Source organism: Bubalus kerabau, chromosome 1 (assembly GCF_029407905.1).
Source record: "Bubalus kerabau isolate K-KA32 ecotype Philippines breed swamp buffalo chromosome 1, PCC_UOA_SB_1v2, whole genome shotgun sequence".
Classification (NCBI taxonomy): Eukaryota; Metazoa; Chordata; class Mammalia; order Artiodactyla; family Bovidae; genus Bubalus; species Bubalus kerabau.
The window spans coordinates 174,749,733-174,766,930 of NC_073624.1; the positions used below are offsets into that span (position 1 = coordinate 174,749,733).

At 54.6% G+C, this 17,198-nt stretch overlaps 1 protein-coding gene across 1 annotated transcript in view; it reads right to left on the reverse strand.

Annotated features, from left to right (window-relative positions):
• Positions 1–20: 20 nt before the first annotated feature.
• Positions 21–17,198, reverse strand: part of FCHO1 (FCH and mu domain containing endocytic adaptor 1) — a 30,387-nt gene continuing 13,209 nt past the window's right edge. Inside the window, exons 7-29 of the mRNA XM_055541603.1 lie at positions 16,650–16,791; positions 14,728–14,880; positions 14,387–14,491; positions 13,284–13,382; positions 13,113–13,209; positions 11,484–11,528; positions 11,290–11,368; positions 10,295–10,319; positions 9,835–9,892; positions 8,973–9,151; positions 8,846–8,870; positions 8,412–8,463; positions 7,733–7,824; positions 7,093–7,368; positions 5,026–5,138; positions 4,834–4,921; positions 4,569–4,677; positions 3,484–3,639; positions 3,060–3,192; positions 2,412–2,611; positions 1,488–1,543; positions 819–983; positions 21–280 (exon numbers count right to left, since the gene is read on the reverse strand). Of these exons, the coding sequence (XP_055397578.1) occupies positions 258–280; positions 819–983; positions 1,488–1,543; positions 2,412–2,611; positions 3,060–3,192; positions 3,484–3,639; positions 4,569–4,677; positions 4,834–4,921; positions 5,026–5,138; positions 7,093–7,368; positions 7,733–7,824; positions 8,412–8,463; positions 8,846–8,870; positions 8,973–9,151; positions 9,835–9,892; positions 10,295–10,319; positions 11,290–11,368; positions 11,484–11,528; positions 13,113–13,209; positions 13,284–13,382; positions 14,387–14,491; positions 14,728–14,880; positions 16,650–16,791 (2,470 nt within the window). The 3' untranslated portion in view covers positions 21–257. The remainder of the gene's footprint in view (positions 281–818; positions 984–1,487; positions 1,544–2,411; positions 2,612–3,059; positions 3,193–3,483; positions 3,640–4,568; positions 4,678–4,833; positions 4,922–5,025; positions 5,139–7,092; positions 7,369–7,732; positions 7,825–8,411; positions 8,464–8,845; positions 8,871–8,972; positions 9,152–9,834; positions 9,893–10,294; positions 10,320–11,289; positions 11,369–11,483; positions 11,529–13,112; positions 13,210–13,283; positions 13,383–14,386; positions 14,492–14,727; positions 14,881–16,649; positions 16,792–17,198) is intronic.

A 17,198-nucleotide genomic window follows, 5' to 3' on the forward strand; every position in this document is an offset into this window, starting at 1 on the left:
GTTATTTATTTTATTAGAAAATAGAGTGTTTATGTAAAGAACATCAAAAAGTCAAGGACCTGCATGGGAGTTGGCGTGAGCAGGAGTGGATCTCAGGCTCAGCCAAATTGAGTACGGGGATCCTCTCCACGGAGTCAGGGCCTCAGGGGAGGCCAGGTAGGGAGCCCCCGGGTCCAGCAGGAGGGCAGGAAGCGGTCAGCGAGCACCACGATGCAGGGCAGAGCCGGGGCCAGCAACGCCAGTCAGCTTCTGCGGGCTTAACAGCTCACCAGGTACTTCCCTGTGGAGATAGAGTGGTGAGGGGAGAAGGGAGCCCCTAAGCTCTCCCAAACACCCCTGTAACTCATTGTTCCCACTGTCCCATGGACCCCAGCAGCCACTCATGGGGACAGAAGCATGGGATGGGGGTGGGGTTGGACACACCAGTGGGGCTTCCAGCTCCCTGCCTCGGGTTCTTACAAGGATGCCAGCCAGCCAGGGGACACTTCTTTTTTTCTTTTTTGGCTGCACTGCGCATGTGTTGTCTGACTAGGGCTCGAATCCACGCCCCTTGTAGTGGAAGCATGGCGTCTTAACCACCGGACGGTCAGGGAAGTCCCATAGAGGATACTTCTTGGTCCCTTTCACTGGGGCTCTGACCACCCATCTCTCCACCCGTACTCCCGACCTTGGGTCTCCAGGCCCCAACACCCACCTATCTTTTCCAAACACCCCAAATGTCTCCCCTCCCCCTGCATCCTAGCAGAAGCAATGAGTGGGACTTAGAGCCCAGCCTGGTCTTGGCTCTGGGGATGCGCAGTGGCAGGGTGAGGGCATACCTGTGGCAAACCTCCTCTTTACCAGTGACATGCGGTAGCCACTCCCCACCAGCTCCACGTCCACGCCGGACAGAGTGGCCCCCTCGCTGGTGAACTGAGCAGCCACAGGGCTGGGCGTGCTGGGCCCAGAGCATGGCTCCCAGCTGGCAGACAGGCGGCCAGAGCCTGGGGAGGTCTGAGGTCAGCTGTGCCCTTTTCCTCACCCCAGCCCTCCAGTGACCTGGACTCCTCCTCAGCCCTGCACCCAAGCCCTTTAACCTGTGGCTGTGTTCCCTTTGACTTCTTCTTGTGTCCTGCACCCTTTTCCTTTGGTCCTGCTGGGGTTGTGTGTGGTTTCCAAAGGAATTCTGTCTCAGGGCCTTTGCGCCTCCTGTGCCCACCCCCTGGGATGCCCTCTCTTCCCACTTTGTCAAAGGCCTTTTAAGCTTTCCTTGATGCCTACATTTCCCTGCCTCCAGCACATCCCTAGTTCTCCCCTAGTTTATTTACAAAACATTTTTAGCCATGGCTTACTGGATCTTAGTTCCCCACCCAGAAATCAAACCCCCGCCCTCGGCAGTGAAAGCTGGAGTCCTAGCCACTAGTCTGCAAGGGAATTCCCTCTTCCCTAGTTTAAATAAGCCTTTCCCATTTGAGACCTTCAAGCCCTTACATACAACCATAACTCACCCCCTGCCTCAGACACATCTGGAAGCTTCCATAGGAGTCGCTTCTCCTCCAGGTTCCTGGCATCAAGAGATCAGGTCAGGTCTTTCCCAGAAAAGATATTCAGAGCCCAGGGTCCCAGCTCAGTTGCCTCTTGACTACATGACCCAAGAAAGCCATGTCCCCTCCCTGGCCTCAGTTGCCCCATGTGTGAAACGGGGGCAGGGGTGTGGAGCAGCTGTTTCCTGAAGGCTCCTCAGCCTTATAGGACTTGTAGGTGATGCATCTGGTCCTATAAATTTGGTTTCTTGGTTGTAGGTTCTACCTTTTGTACAAAACAAAGTGGTACAGTGACTAAAAGCCCAGGGCCACGAGTGGGCGGCTGGTTCACATCCTGGTGTGACCTCTGGCAAGTGACTTTGCCTCTGTACACCTCAGCTCCCCCTCGGTAAGTGGGGATGATGGTGGTCCACCCCTCAAGGGATTGCTAAAAGCCCCGAGCCAGTCAGTGTATGCAGAGATGGAGAACAAGCCTGACATGTAGGAAGCTTTTGGTGTCAGACACGACTTTTGTTAATGATATTGCCCTTAGCCCCAAGCAAGGCACGTGCATGCATGCTCAGTCACTCCAGTCCTCTCTGACTCTTTGCAACCCCGTGGACTGTAGCCCGCAGGCTGCTCTGTCCATGGGGATTCTCCAGGCAAGAATATTGGAGTGGGCTGCCACGTCCTCCTCCCGGGGACCTTCCTGACCCAGGGACTGAATCCACGTCTGCTGCGTCTCCTTGCACTGGTAGATGGGTTCTTTAACACCAAGCTTCTTTGGGAAGCCCCTGAACGAGGTGAGCCCACAGTGAATGGTCAGGCCTGCGGTGGGCCCATCAGTTGCTGCATCGGAGGGAGGTCCACTAGGTTCTGAGCCTCCCCCAGCCTCCCGCTCGCCCTTACCAGGTGGCAGCCGGCTGCAGGCGGACATTGGTCACAGGTTCCCCCACGGGCAGCAGAATCTGGACATTGGTGAGCTGCGTGGGCACGGTTGTGGCACCGGGCTGGTAGCTGTACTCCACCGAGACCTGAGTGAGGGTCGGCCCACACTGCCAGTGGGCGCTCAGCTGCAGAGGCATGGACTGGGGACCGGGGCGGGAGAACTAGGGGGAACAAGAACAGGAAAGAGGATGTGGCTTGAGCTGCCCTGTCCTGCCACACCGCACACTATCCAGCCACGCTGCCCCTGCCATGCCACCCACCATTCAAATGGCCTGATTCTGCACTGCCTGGACACCCAAGGGGCTCCTGATACCCCAAGGGAGCTCTTTGTTGATGAGAGGTTGTACTACATGACATGTCCAGCAGAGGGCAGTAGAGTGCCTCATTCTAACATAGTCGGGGACAGGCCCTGGGAAAACGCCCCTTCTAATTTGCATAATGCAGCCGTCTGCCCCAGCAGAGTCCTGACCCCCTTACACTGCCCACCCTGCCTACCTCCCACAGCTCACTCCGCTCTCACTGCTCTCACCAGTGAGAGCTGCCTGCTCACCCTGCCCCCACCCACCACTGTCTATGCCCGCTCTGCCCCACCCCATCCACCTGGCCCACCTGGTACCGCAGGAGTACTACATTGTAGTAGGAGGCAGCTGGATTCTGCTCTGCCTGGCGCTGCAGAGTCTCAGTCAGAGTCGCCATGTTGAGCCAGAAGTCTTTGGTCTCCGGGTCACTCTGGGAAGGGTCACTGCAGAGACCGAGAATAATCACCCCAACCCTTGGGAGATGCCTACACCACAGCTTCCTAAAGATGCAGATTCCCAGGCTAACCTTGGGACCAGTAAAGTATAACTCCCAGGAAAAGGGGGTGGTGGGAAGCAAAAGAGGGAAGAAAAGTGAGTTTCAGAGAGGGAGAGTGGCTTGCCCAAGGTCACATAGCAAATCCCAGGAGGCAGAACAGAAATTCAGAGCCGGGGAGCGCCTGGCCTCCACCAGCCCCTGGTACTACCTAACTTTGCACCCTTTTCTCTAACAGTACCTGAAGAGCAGGTCAGCATTGGGCTGGAAGTGCTCAATGGGGGCCGTATGCACGAGGCGGAAGCTGAGGACGGGAGGGGGTGGGGTCCCGCTGAACACGCGTACGATGCCAGCAGGGAAGGTCATGGTCAGCTCCCCAGTTACTCGAGCCAGGCAGCTGGTGGGGGAGTTGAAGAAACTGGGCATTGGCTTAGGGCTCTACCAGGCCCCTCATCCTCCCCTCGCTCCTAGCTCCACTGTAGCCTGTGGCTCACCAGGTCCATCAGAATCAGCAAGGCCCTGACCGCGGCAGCATCCCAGCCCCAGCTGCCTCCCCTTGTGTCCCTGCCTGGACAGCAATCTGGACACCAGGAAGAATCCACAATGAGCTGAAGGGACACTCCCTTCCAGTTCTCTTTTCCCCTAGGCCACCAGGAAGCTCAAAGCAAAACATTCAGCCCTCAGCTTGGGTTTTGGGTCTGATACTCTCCTCCTCTTTGTGGCTTGATCTCATGGTGTCTTTCAGCTGGGCGCTGCCCCCAGATTATCCCTGGTCCCTTGATTCACCCTACCCTTTCCCACTCTGTGGCTGGCCTCTGGTGTTGCTCCTTCAGCGTGATGCCCACAGCAGCCTCGGAGGAGCTCCTCTAAACCATGGATACATCAGTGCCTGTCTGCCTGCCTGTGCGTGTGTGCACACCCGCTCAGTCACTAAGTCATGTCCAACTCTTTGCATCCCTGTGGACTGTAGCCCGCCAGGGTCCTCTGTTCATGGCATTTTCCAGGCAAGAATACTGGAGTGAGTTGCCATTTCCTTCTCCAGGGGATCTTCCCAACACAGGGAATCTGAATCTCCTGCTTGGCAGGCAGATGCTTTACCACTGAGCCCACCTGGGAAGCCCACATCAATGCCTTAGCCCAGTTCAAATGCCCTCTATGGTTCCTATTGTTCTCAGGATGGGCCTAGTTGTTCAGCTCCATGTTCGCGGCCATTCCATGGTAAAGCAGATCATGAAACCCCGCTGAACGCTGGCCCTGCTGGAACCCAGATGCACAGCTCCCAGGAAGCCCTGTTTGCTTGTCACCATCTGCCCCACCACTGTATACCTGGGGCTGTGGCCACGGAAGTAGGCGTGGACGTACTCAGTGAAGGCAGTGGCCACGGGCAGAGCATCCTGGGAGCCCAGGACCACAGGGCTTGGACCCCGGGAGACTCCTGGGGGTGGCAGGGAGGGAATGGGGGACAGACAGAGTGAGCACAGGTCCCAGGCTCCCGAACCCCCGCCCTCTGTGACAAAGCCTCTGTTGTATCACTTGGCCACCCACCCGGACTGGAGAAGGTGAACCTGAAGCCCAGAGAGGACCCACATACCATGTCCGGTCTGGGATGCGAAGCTGGGCCGTTCAGGGATGGAGCTGGGAGCTGAAGAGCCCAGTGGGGAGGGGCTCAGGGAACGAGACTGGAAGGGAAGAGAAGCCGGCCTGTGAAGACCCTAACAGAGGTGCCCCGATGCTGGCCCTGGAGGTGACCACCCAGCCCAGCTCCTGCTCGCCCCGACCCTACCAGGTCTCCATTGCTGCGCATGAGGGGACAGGATGCCTTCCTGGAGCGCGGTCTCCGGGATGGGGCTGCCAGACCCTCCCTGACTGCAAGGTCAGCAGGTACAGGCATCAAGTCTGGGGAACAAGCGTAAGCACAGACATGGCTCAGCTGCTGTCTGGGCCTCTTGGCGGAAGAATTCAGCCCCAATCTGAGAATCGGGCTTACAGGGGGAAACCCCCTGATGGTCAGAAGTCTTCGGGCTGCAGAGAAGGTGCTGGACACGACTGGAGACACCACATGCAACCCTGAGTCTCCCAGAAACTAGACTCGCGGCTCAATAAGGGGTGAGCTCCCAATTGCTGGAGGCATGCAAACAAGGGCTGGATGTTCAGAAGGCAGGCACACTGTTGCGGGGGGGAGGGCAGATTTTGCAGAGACCTTTTATCCAACATTTGGCAATTCTACGACCTTCATCCTCTCTGAGAGGGTCTCTCACCCTGGCCAGTGTCCAAGTCACACCCTTCTAATTTAACTAATCTCGGTGTTAACACCTCAGTTCCCCTTGCTCTCCTGCTTCCCTAGTATTCCTGCTTTGCTCCATCTATAAACGCTTACTTGCCCACCTACACCCCAGACTATGCTGTCTATCCCAAGGTTCTCAACAGTGTCAGATCCTTTGCTGTGGTGGGGCTGTCTTCCTCCCTGGCCTCCATCCTGCAAACGTCATGTGTACCCTGCCCCCAAGTGGTGACAATCAAGTATCAGTGATGCCGTTGCCAAGTGTGCCTGGAGAATAAAGGGGCAGAACCGGCCCAGTTGAGAACCTTAATTCTACAATAAACCTCTGATAACTTCATCTGTCTACACTTGTGGTCTACACTCACTCCTCTGAGCCCTGAGCCCTCCCTTGAACCAGTTCCAACCAGGGTCTTTCTTTATACCAAGGATGGTACCCTCTGCCCCCACTGTTGGGATCTCAAGTGGCCACAACTTGCAGCCCCTCTAACTCAGGCCCTAGAAGCCAAGCCACACCCAATCCCCTCCTCCCTCCCGGCCTTGACACACCCCCACCCCAGCTTCTTCCGCCCCATCCTTCCTGCTCTTTCTCTCCCTCCCTCTCCTTTCAGCTGCTCTCAGGCCCTCCACCCTGACTCCTCTTTTCTCTGGGCCCCATGTCTCCCAGCGGCTTCTCCCCACTGTTACCCCATCACCACTTACCTGGACTCACCTCCCTGGTCTCCAGCTCCCATCCTCACCGACCAAGTGGTCAAAGAGCCTGTAACTCCAGCAGGTTTCACCCCTCTCTGCTCACAGCCCCTCCCTCCTGTGGCTCTGACCTTGTTAGGGGTAAAACTCGCGTTTCTTTCTGGGATCACGGGGCCCCATCTAGTCCCATCTCCCTGTCGACACCTCCCCCTCCACTCCCTCCTTCTGCTGCTGCTGCTGGGTCGCTTCAGTCGTGTCCGACTCTGTGCGACCCCATAGACGGCAGCCCACCAGGCTTCCCGTCCCTGGGATTCTCCAGGCAAGAACACTGGAGTGGGTTGCCATTTCCTTCTCCAATGCATGAAAGTGAAAAGTGAAAGTGAAGTCGCTCAGTCGTGTCCGACTCCCAGAGACCCCATGGACTACAGCCTACCAGGCTCCTCTGTCCATGGGATTTTCCAGGCAAGAGTACTGGAGTGGGGTGCCACTCCCTCCTTCTCCCTGTCATTATTCTGTTTCAGTCACACTGGCCTCCTTGCTCGTTGTTCTTCAAAGGGCCTAGCCCACTTCTACCCCAGGGCCTTTGCACATTCCTCTGCTGATAATTCCATTCCTGGAGTCCACGTGGCTTCATCCTCACCTCCATCAAATCTCAGTTCAGCCTCTTCAGGAGGCCCTATGCTTCGGAGCCGTCACTAGGCTCCTGTCACCTCCTGCCTTGTTAAACATTCATCTCATTAATGTCCCTGCAAGGATTAGGGTTTCTGCTTGCCTGGGTTCCAGCTGTGTCCCTCAACACCCTGTTCAGGCCCTGGCCACATTAAGAACTCTCTCATCGCCCAGGGCTCAGAAAACTCTCAGACCAGGGGTAGAGGGACTCACCTCCTCCAGCCACAGCCTCCGGCCCCCAGGGGCTCGGGGATGCTGCAAGGGGATGTGGCGAGTCCGATGGCAGCAGGGACTGTGTGCCCCTTGACTCCGGGGGTGACACCCTACAAGTAGGTGGGCTCTGTGGGGTGCCGGGGCGTGGGACCCAGGAATCCGGGGAGGGACCCGGCGCCGCGTGGGATGGTGAGTCCAGTCCGGAGTCCTCCACGTTCTCGGGAGACGAGGAGGAGAAAGGCGAGGGGCTGGAGGTGAAGCCGAGGCTGCTAGAGCCTGGGGGACGGAAGGGGCAGCCTTCTCGAGACCCAACTCCTACGGAGTCCTGTCAATCCTCCCGCAGGCCACGCCCATGCTGAGATGGTCCGCCCCCATTCAATGTCTTGCCCTCCTCTGCAGGCCTCGTTCATCTCTACTGGTACCCCGCCCACCCATTATTGTCATCCCACTCCCACAAACGCCGCACCTTCTCGCCAGCTCCGCCCATTCCTGCTGTGGCCTCGCCCACCCTCACTTTGACCCAAAGGATCCCCACTTCCTCCCTCCAACCCGTCCCGCCTATCCGAGCCTCCTACTCTGGTAGTGGCCCCACCCAGCCTCCTGTAGCCACGCCCACGCCCCGAAGCCCCACCCCCATCACCTGTAAAATCTTCGTGGTCCAAGGCGGACTCTAGGGCAGGCCCAAAGAGGTTCTTGGAAAACTGCTCATCCGATTGCAGCTTCTCCGCACAGCTGGGGACAGATTGGACAGGCGGGGTGCGTTCTATTACTTCCACGCTTCCTGCTTCCACTTCAGGACCTTGGCATACCCTGTTTTTGGTCTTGAGCTCTGTTCCCCCAAATCTCCCTACAGCCACGTCCTGCTCCTCTTCAGGAGTCAGCTCCAGGCCCTCCCCACATCTCCTGCGACCCCTCCACCACGGCCCCACCTAAAGTCACTCACTCCTATTTTCCATCACGGTCCCTGTTTTAGTTTCTTCACAGCACTTCGAAGCATCAGAGATGCTCTAATGTACTTACTATTTAAAAATCCGGGCCACTAGAATGTGACTCCGAGAAGGAGGATCTATCTAGATCATTTATCTTTGGAACCCAGAACAGCAGGAGTACACACAAAGCACTCAATAAATGTTCATCAAATGAATGACTAAGTGGTCCCTCAAAAATGGCACATCCTTAACTCCCTGCCAGGGTAAAAGAAGGGGAGTCAGAGTCCTGGGGAGGTAGCAGGGGAGGAAGAGGAAGAGGTGGTGTTGGGGACAGGCCGGGCCCACCTGCCCACTCATGTGGGCCCAATGCCCCACCCCCATGGAACCCACCTGCTGGCCCTTGGGGCTGACTGAGGTCTCTGCAGTCTCCCGGCAGTGTCCCCTGTGAGAGATGGACCTCCTGAGCCTTCCCGTCACCAGGCCTGCACGGCTTCCCACTCCACAGACCAGGAGACCAAGGCTTGGGGCTGTCTAGTCAGCTGCCCAAAGTGACCATCAAATCAGGTAGAGAGGGATCTGAACCTGAGCCAACTTGTCTCCAGCTTTTGGCTTCTCTCCCAGCCTCAGTAATCCCTTTTGGCTCTCATTTAATTCTCATGAGGCATGACCCCATGTCATTAAAGGAGAGTGAGATCAGAGAGGGCAAGCAGCTTGCCCCAAGTCACACAGCAGAGCTGGCATTCAAACCCACACCCACATTCCAGGCCCAGTCTCCCCTCCGCGGGCGTCTTGTTGAACTGAAGAACCCTCAACAGACTACTTACGTGAAGAATGGCGTTTCATGGTGCCCTGTGGAGAAAGGGGTGGCGTCAGGTCCAGCGGCATTTGGCCAGTGCCCCCGCCCCACGCAGGGCATCTCCCCACGCCTCACCCCGGGGCCAGGCGCCTCACCCCGGGGCCGGGAGGAAGAATGAGGCTGCCCGCTGTGGCCTTGAGCTGGGCCGCAGCTGCCTTGGGACTGCAGGGTGGGGCCCGGGCTGAGGCAGGCTTGATGTGCACGTAGATTTTGCGGGGCTCCTCGTCATCAAAATCAGAGTCGCTGGATGAGAAGTGGGTGGACTCTGCAGTGCGTGCAGCGTAGTCAAGGCGCCAACACTGGCTCCCCCAGTCAACCCTCACACCCGTCCCTTCCTGCTCGTACGGCTTTGGGGTGCTGCACCATCTCCGCTCTCATCACTTGGCCCCCTCGCCTTGACACCATGAATTTGCCACCATGCTCCTCTCCCCACAAGCCTTCATACAAGCGTGTGTCTGTGCTCAGTCATTAAGTCATGTCTGACTCTTCACAGCCCCATGGACTGTAGCCCACCAGGCTCCTCTGCCCATGGGATTTCCCAGGTAAAAATACTGGAGTGGGTAGCCATTTCCTCCTCCAGGGGAACTTCCTGACCCAGGGATCAAACCCGCGTCTCCTCCATCGGCAGGCAGTTTCTTTACCACTAGTGCCACCTGGGAAGCCCCTCCACAGGGGCTTCCCTGACCTAATTAGTAAACCAGCTGCTAAACACATGACCACCTCTTCCAGGAAGCCCTTTTTGCTCTCCCCTCTGGGATAACCAAGCCCTCCTCTCTCTCTCTTGCTCAGCTCTGACCCCTCAGGGTGAGTGTCTGCATTTGAATCTGCTTGCTTCACAACTGGAGGCTCCACCAAGGATGTTCTCAGAGAGGGTGGCTAATGGTGGGTGGATCCCTGTGGATGGAGCTTCGTCCTTGCTGTGGCAACAACTGCCCCCAGAGGGCGCCAGGAGGATATTGTTCTGGGTGACATCAGGCCTGACGGTGAAACCTTCCTCATCCACCTCTGGACAAGTCTGGGGAGGGACAGGCAAGCAATGCGTTAGGCTCTCCGGTACCAAACCTCCCATCTCACCCTGCCATGCCTGCCTCCCACCTCTGGGCCCTGACTCAGATCAAAAAAAAGAACCCCAATGGCAATAACTATCTTCCCGCGGCGTGTGGGCAGGTTCTTAGAGGAAGAGAACATGCCACTACCTGTCCTGAGGGGCAAATTGAAGCGCAAGGAGGGTATTGGTCCCTCCCACATCGTCCATGGGGGTTTGCAGCTGATGTGGGACTGGAACCTGGTCCCTAAGCTGTGTGACCTCTAGCCCCTTGAGCTCCAGGCGTGGTTTCCAGGCATGGGAGTGGGGAGCAAGGCAGGACTGGACCCCTCCCACTGGGCAGTGCGGCCCGGCCCGGCCCATAGCACTTACCCCTAAATCAGGTTCCAGGGAATCTCTGCGGATGGAGAAGCAGATGTCAGTGTCTGCGCTGCCATCTCCTCTGGCCCTCCCCTCCGCCCCCAACACCAGATGTGGAACCTGCAGGCAGTCCCCTGGGCGGCTGGTGGGGCAACCTTGGAGCTAGCTTGCGGCTGGGGCCAGTGAGTCTGAGTTAGCTGAGTACAGGGCATTCTCAAACAGCTTGGAAAGGGAGGGACTTGGAAATCAGTCTGAATGTAGGACTCACCTTGGCAGGGAAATAACGGGGCCAGCCTTGGCAAAGAGAAGAATTCTGGGCTAGCCTGGGCAAGGCTAACCCTGGTCTAGCCAGGGAGACCACGGGTATAGGGAAGAATTTGGTACTAGTTTGGGCAAAGAGACTCTTGGGCTCATCTTGACAAAGGTAGAATTACCAGGCTAGATGAGAAGTGGGAAACAGCAAGTCTAGCCCTGCCGGGGAGAAATCTCAGGCCAGCCAGGGCAGGGGTAATCCTGGGTGGGTCTGGAACAGGCCACCCCTGGTCTAGTCTTGGCAAAAGGAGAATTCTGGATGACCTTGTGTGTGTGCTAAGTCACTTCACTCGTGTCCAACTCTGTGTGGCCCTATGGACTGTAGCCTGCCGGGCTCCTCTGTCCATGGGATTTTCCAAGCAAGAATACTGGAGTGGGTTGCCATGCCTTCCTCCAGGGGATCTTCCCCACCCAGGGGTTGAGCCCATGTCTCTTAAGTCTCCTGCATTGGCAGGTGGGTTCTTTGCCACTAGTACCATCTGGGTAGCCCCCTGGACTAGCCTGGGCACTGGTAATACTGAGCCAGCCTGGACAGAAGGGCTTCTGGGTTGGCCTGGGTAGAGGGGATCCTGGGCTAGCCTGGAATAGAAATTCTCTTGGGCTACCCTAAGCAGGGGGCTTCCAGGAGAGCCTCAGAATGAGGAGGGATCCCGGGTTAGCCTGGGCCAGGGCTGGGGGTGGGGGTGATTCCTCACACAGCTGTAGGTGGCTCCCGCTCCCGCCGGCTCAGTCCTGGGAGGCGAAAGGCCTTGGCTCCACGCAAACGTTTCATTGCTGAGAACAGAGGAAGGGGTGCAGATGAGCCCTGGGTAGGGGTCCCCTTCCCATTCAGATCTGCCTCCCTCATCCCCACGGTCCAGCCTGGGCATCCAGGCCCAGACGTACTTGCCTTCCTGCAGGGTAGCCGCTCTGTACGCCTCAAAGTCCAAAGGCCCTGGGACAGAAAAAATTGAGAAACTCAGCCAGGCAGGGGGACTGGGCCTGGGGAGGGTAGCAATATACCTTTGGCCACACAGTGGCACCTGGATCTGGACTTAAGGTGAGTCAGGGTCCAAGGCATGAGCCAAGATGCTGAACCAGTCTCTGAGACAGTCACGAGTGGGACGGGCCAAGGGTTCTTGGTCTTGCCTCGGATGGCTGCCACCTTGGGATGGACTGGAGGGACTGCCTGGGTTACTTCCACTTCCAGAATTTCTGGGTAGAACTTGGGTGGGTCAGAGGATGAATCATAAATGTCAGTGCAGTGGGCTGAGCCTTAAGTCCCAGGATGAGGACCTGGGACTCTCTCCCAAGGGTGATGGGAAGCCATAGAGGTTATGTGAGCAGGGGCAGGGCATGAGAAATCTGGAGCCAGTGAAAGACAAGAATGGAGATTCACACAATGAGAGGTAGCCTGAGCTGGGGCTGAGCTATAGAGACAGGAGGAAGAAAAGACAGACCCTAGTGGTTGTCTAGACCTAAGGATGTAAACAGCATTTACTAAAGTGCCTACTGTGTGCCAAGCACACAATTTTGTCCTTTATTTGCATCAAATTAGTGAACCCTGAATATTCATTGGAAGGACTGATGCTGAAGCTCCAATACTTTGGCCATTTGATGCAAAGAGCTGACTCACTGGAATAGACCCTGATGCTGGGAAAGACGAGGGCAAGAAGAGAAGGAGCCAACAGAGGAGGAGATGGTTGGATGGCATCACTGAATCAATGATGTTCATTGAGTTTGAGCAAACTCAGTGAAGGACAGGGAAGCCTGGCGTGCTGCAGTTCATTGGGTTGCAAAGAGTCGGACATAACTTGGCAATTGAACAAGAGTAACTGAACTTTCACGACACTGTTCATTGGGCGCTACCATCCCTGCTTTACAGAAGAGGAAACAAACTCAGAGAAGGCAAGACAGATGCCCAGGGTGACACAATGAGTGACAAGGGAAAGATACAAACCCAGACGTGACCCTACAACTTGGACTCTCAATTCTTCCTTGACCCTGTACCTGGGACATTTTCAAATGGGCCTTTTGCTCAACAATCCTCAGTGGCTCCCTTGGGCCCTCAGGGAAACAGTTGAAAGGCTGACCCTGGCATTCAAGGCCTCTCTGGTATCTAGCGGTAAGAGATTTATCTGTAAGATTAGGCATCAAGTTCTCTCCCTCTGTAGGTTGCTGAGTTAGATTTGTCTTCAGTCCATTTTTTAAAAAGATTATTTTTAAAAATGTGGACTATTTTTAAACTCTTTTATGGAATTTGTTACAATACTGTTTCTGTTTTATGTTTTGGTTTTTTGGCTGCAAGGCATGTGGGAGTTCCCTGACCAGGAACTGAATCTGCAGCACCTGCATTGGAAGACATCAACCTCTGGACCACCAGGGAAGTTCCATCCATCCATTTTTTCCTTTTTTTTAACCCCATTTTTCTGGTGAGGAAAATGAAGCCCAGGGAGGTTCATTCTCTAGGCTCCGGAATCCCGTTCCTTCCCCATAGCCATGGCTCCACAGCCCAACTCCCATAGACGCCCCGACTCACCAGGCTTCTCCTGGCCTGTGCCTTTGCTCTCTGCAAACTTCCTCAGGAGCATCTCCACGCTGACATTTTCTACGTTCTGCTTAAACTCCTCGTGCACCTGGGCCAGGAGGACGGAGTCTGTAACCAGGCAGGGCCTTCTTGCCCAGCACCCCAACCTCATGCCCCACTCACCTGCCCAATTTGCACATGGGTGTCCTCCACTGAGTGGGCGTAAGAGCCCATCAGTGCCTTCATTTGCCGCAGGTGGGTCTCTTCCATGGCTTGGAAGCGCTGAGGCAGGAGGGGAGGAGCAAAATGGGAAGGTGTGGCTAGTGACCCCACCTGACCAATCAGAATGTTCCAACCCCCTGGCCTCAGTGATTGATTTGGGTAAGAGCTCTGGGACTTCTGCTGGAATCATAGAAAAAACACCTTCATATCCTGAGTCAATGAGTTGGTAGATAAATGGGGCCGCTGCTGGTGGCTACTTTGCTACACACACACACACACACACACACACTGGGGAGGGTATGTCTGCCTGGGAATGAAGCCCTCAGGGAGAAAAATTTGAGATTTGAGAAGCAAAGAGGCACAACTTCCTGCCAACACCATTTGGGCACCTGGATCCAGCCATGCCTGAAGCTCTGCCCCACCCTGAACTTTTCAGTTCCCTGAGCCTGTTAAGTCTCCTTGTCAGTTTGAACGAGGATTTCTATTGCTTGCAACTTTCTATCACTGCAAAATCAGAAGGAAAAAAAAAATCTAATTCTTAATCCTGAGCTCCCAATCTGCTTTTTAAACCTCTGAGTAGACAGAGACTCAGAGAGGGGCAGTGCCTGGCCATAGGTTGCACAGCTGGTGATGGACAGAGGCTAGACCAGGAATCCAGGCTTTTCAGCCACCATGACATGTCAGGAGACTCTTGGCTTCTAAATCCTGCCCCATCTTGTTGAAAAACCTCATCAATAATAATAATAATACATCTTAGAGTGGTCTCTATGCACCTGGTACTAGTCTGAAAATTTCATACATGGTGACTCATTTAATCTTTACAAGTCTATGAGGCACGTAGTATTACTGTCCCCATTTTACAAATGGTGAAATTAAGGCACAGAACTGATTTGGTCTTTGAAATAATAACAACAACAACAAGAGCTAACTGGCTCTAGAATTTTACAGTTTTAGCCTGTGATTCTAAGGCTTCTGGGAGTCGAGGGTTTGGAAGGTTCTGGACTTCTGAGGCCCATAGCATCCTGGGCCCAGGAATGTGTAGGTCTCCAAGGCCCGGTTCTTACCAGAGCTGAGTCCAGCATTTTCTGCTCAAAGTCAGAACGGGCTGAGTTGTATTTCTCCACCAAACGCCGCAGGCTCTCTGCTGCCTTCCTGGTCTTGGTCTCCGCCTAGGAGGCAGACGGAGGGGACGGGGTAGGGAAAGGGACACTCGGGGCACTTTTCCTGGCCCCATCCCCCAGCACGTAGACTCCCGGGGTGCCCAGGGTGCAGTTCATGCAGGTTCAATGACCATGGCTCTGTGCTATGCTTTCCCTTTCCCATCAGGCAGCCCCGCCACCTCTCGGCTAATCCCTCGGGTCTGTGTGGGCCAGTGGTGGCTGGGGACCTGCAGCTGTGCGCCCACCTTGTCCATCTCCTTCTGGCTGGTGCTCTCCCTCCGCAGCCGCTCCTGGTCCATGCAACGGTTCAGGTAGTTCTCGCGAGACTTGGGCAGGAGCTGGCTGACCCCTGTGAGGACCTGTATGGCATCTAGGGTGCCCACTGCTTCCTCTTTGCACTGTGGGGGTGGGGAAGAGCATGAGGACCCCCTGAAGCCCCTGCTGGGGTGCAGGACCTGAGCAGACCCTGGTATACACCATGAAATTCCCAGCCTCCCAAACTTGTGGGGTTCCAGGTCCTACAGAATACTTTTTTTCTGAGAATTCTATGAATTTCAAAAATTTTAACTCTTTAAATAGGTAATATTTACACATAATTCACATTTCAGAAAGTTTTAAGGAGTGAGCTCCTCTCCCATAATTCACATATCAGAAAGTTTTAAGGAGTGAGCTCAGGTAAACCTCCTCTCCTCCTTTTTTTTTTACTATGAAGTCTTTTTTTTTTCTTTTGCCCCACTGCAAGGCAGATATGTGGGATCTTAGTTCCCTGACCAGGGATCAAACCCATACCCCCTGCATTAGAAACACAGAGTCTTAACCACTGGACCACCAAGGAAATCCCAAACCTCCTATTATTACCATGATACATTTCCCGAAATAATGGGCATGAAGATCAGTGAATATGCCCATTTTTTATGACAAATGGTGACAGGCCATCCTGTTTAACTGACTGCTTTTTCCACTTAATAATTCATTCTCAAGATTGTTCCATATCAGTCCAGAGAAAACTTCCTTGTTCTTTCATTTTTTAAAGAAAATTGTGGTAAAATACACATAACGTGAAATTTGCCATCTTAACCATTTTTACGTGTATGAAGTACTACAACTCTCTTCCTTAATGGGGGTTAAAAACTGCAGATTCTATGGCTCTGTAAATGCAAACCCTCTATGACTTTAGATTTATAAGCTTCAAATATTTTGGAATCTTGAGAGTCTAAGGTCTGGCTCTTCCAGGATTTTAGTTTTGTCAGGAGTCTAGAAGCCTGGCACTCTGTGATGACATAGAGGGGTGGGATGGGGTGGGCGAGGGAGGTTCAAGAAGGAGGGAATATATATGTGTGCTGGTCACTCAGTTGTGTCTGACTCTTTGTGACCCCATGGAGTTAGGGTCCTCTGTCCATGGAATTCTCCAGACGAGAATATTGGAGTGGGTAGCCATTCTCTTCTCCAGGGGATCTTCCTGACCCAGGGATTGAACCCAGGTCTCCTGCATTGTAGGCGGATTTTTTACCATCTGAACCACCTGGGAAGCCCCATGTTATTGTATGGGAGAAACCAACACGACATTGCAAAGCAATTACCCTTCAATTAAGAATAAATTTAAAACAACTTCATTTAAAAAATAAAGTTTAGGCCAAAAAAAAAAGAGTCTAGAAATGTCAAATAACCAGATCTGTAGCTTCTAACGCTCTAGATCAGGGGTCGGCAGACTTTTGCTGTGAAGGATCAGGTGGTAAATCTGACATTGAACTCAGCCATTGCAGTTCATAAGCCAGCCACAGAAGATCTGAACGTGAATGGGCATGGCTGTGGCCAACACAACTTTATTTCCTGGCGTTAAAATCTAAATGTCCTTTAATAGTCACACACCATAAAATATCCTTTTTTTGATTTTTTCCCCCAATCCCTTAAAAGTAGAAAAACTACTCATAGCTCAAGGTGGTGGTCTAGCCATCGCCCGCTGGCTTAGTTTGCAGACCCCCTGCTGTTAGAATTTTGAGAGTCTGAAATTCAACAATGCTCAGGTCTGTGAGATTCTGAGTTTGATGTCGTGGAATTAACAGAGCCCTCAGGGGCACACACCAGGAGCTGGAGTTCCAAGGCCCCAGAAGTCCTGGGATCCTAGCATCCACAGCCGTTCCCCACCCACCGGCCCGGCGGCACCCACCTTCTTGTGCGCCTTGAGCTGTTCCTCCCCGTGGCGGAGCACATCCTTGATGAGATCCTGAAGCTTCCGCGTCAGCTCCAGGTGGCAGAGCGCCAGCTTGTCTGAGGAGACTCGGAAGACCTCCCAGAGCGGGGCAAAGGTCCTGGAAACAGAGAGGTGGGGGGTCACACCCAGGGCCCAGCAGGCCCAACCCCAACCCCTCGGCAAGGGACCCCTCACCCAGCATGGCTGGCTTTGGCTCAGACACCTCATGTGTTCTGGGGCCTGCTAAACATGAACATATATGAACTCATTTAATCCCCACTGCAGTCACGGAAGGTGGGCCTGCAGCAGACAGGGAAACTGAGGCATGGGAAGCCCCGTCCCTCACCCAAGGCCCCTCAGCAAATGAACATCGGAGCAGGAGTTTAAACCTAGGCTGATGCCCACCGTCCTCTGTCTGGACTCCAGGCCCAGCCTGATACTCCCCTTCCCCCATCTTTCTCCCCACCTCATTTCCACTGTGCCCAGGCCCTGCAGCCACGCCTGCCTCTTTGCTCTTCCTCGAAA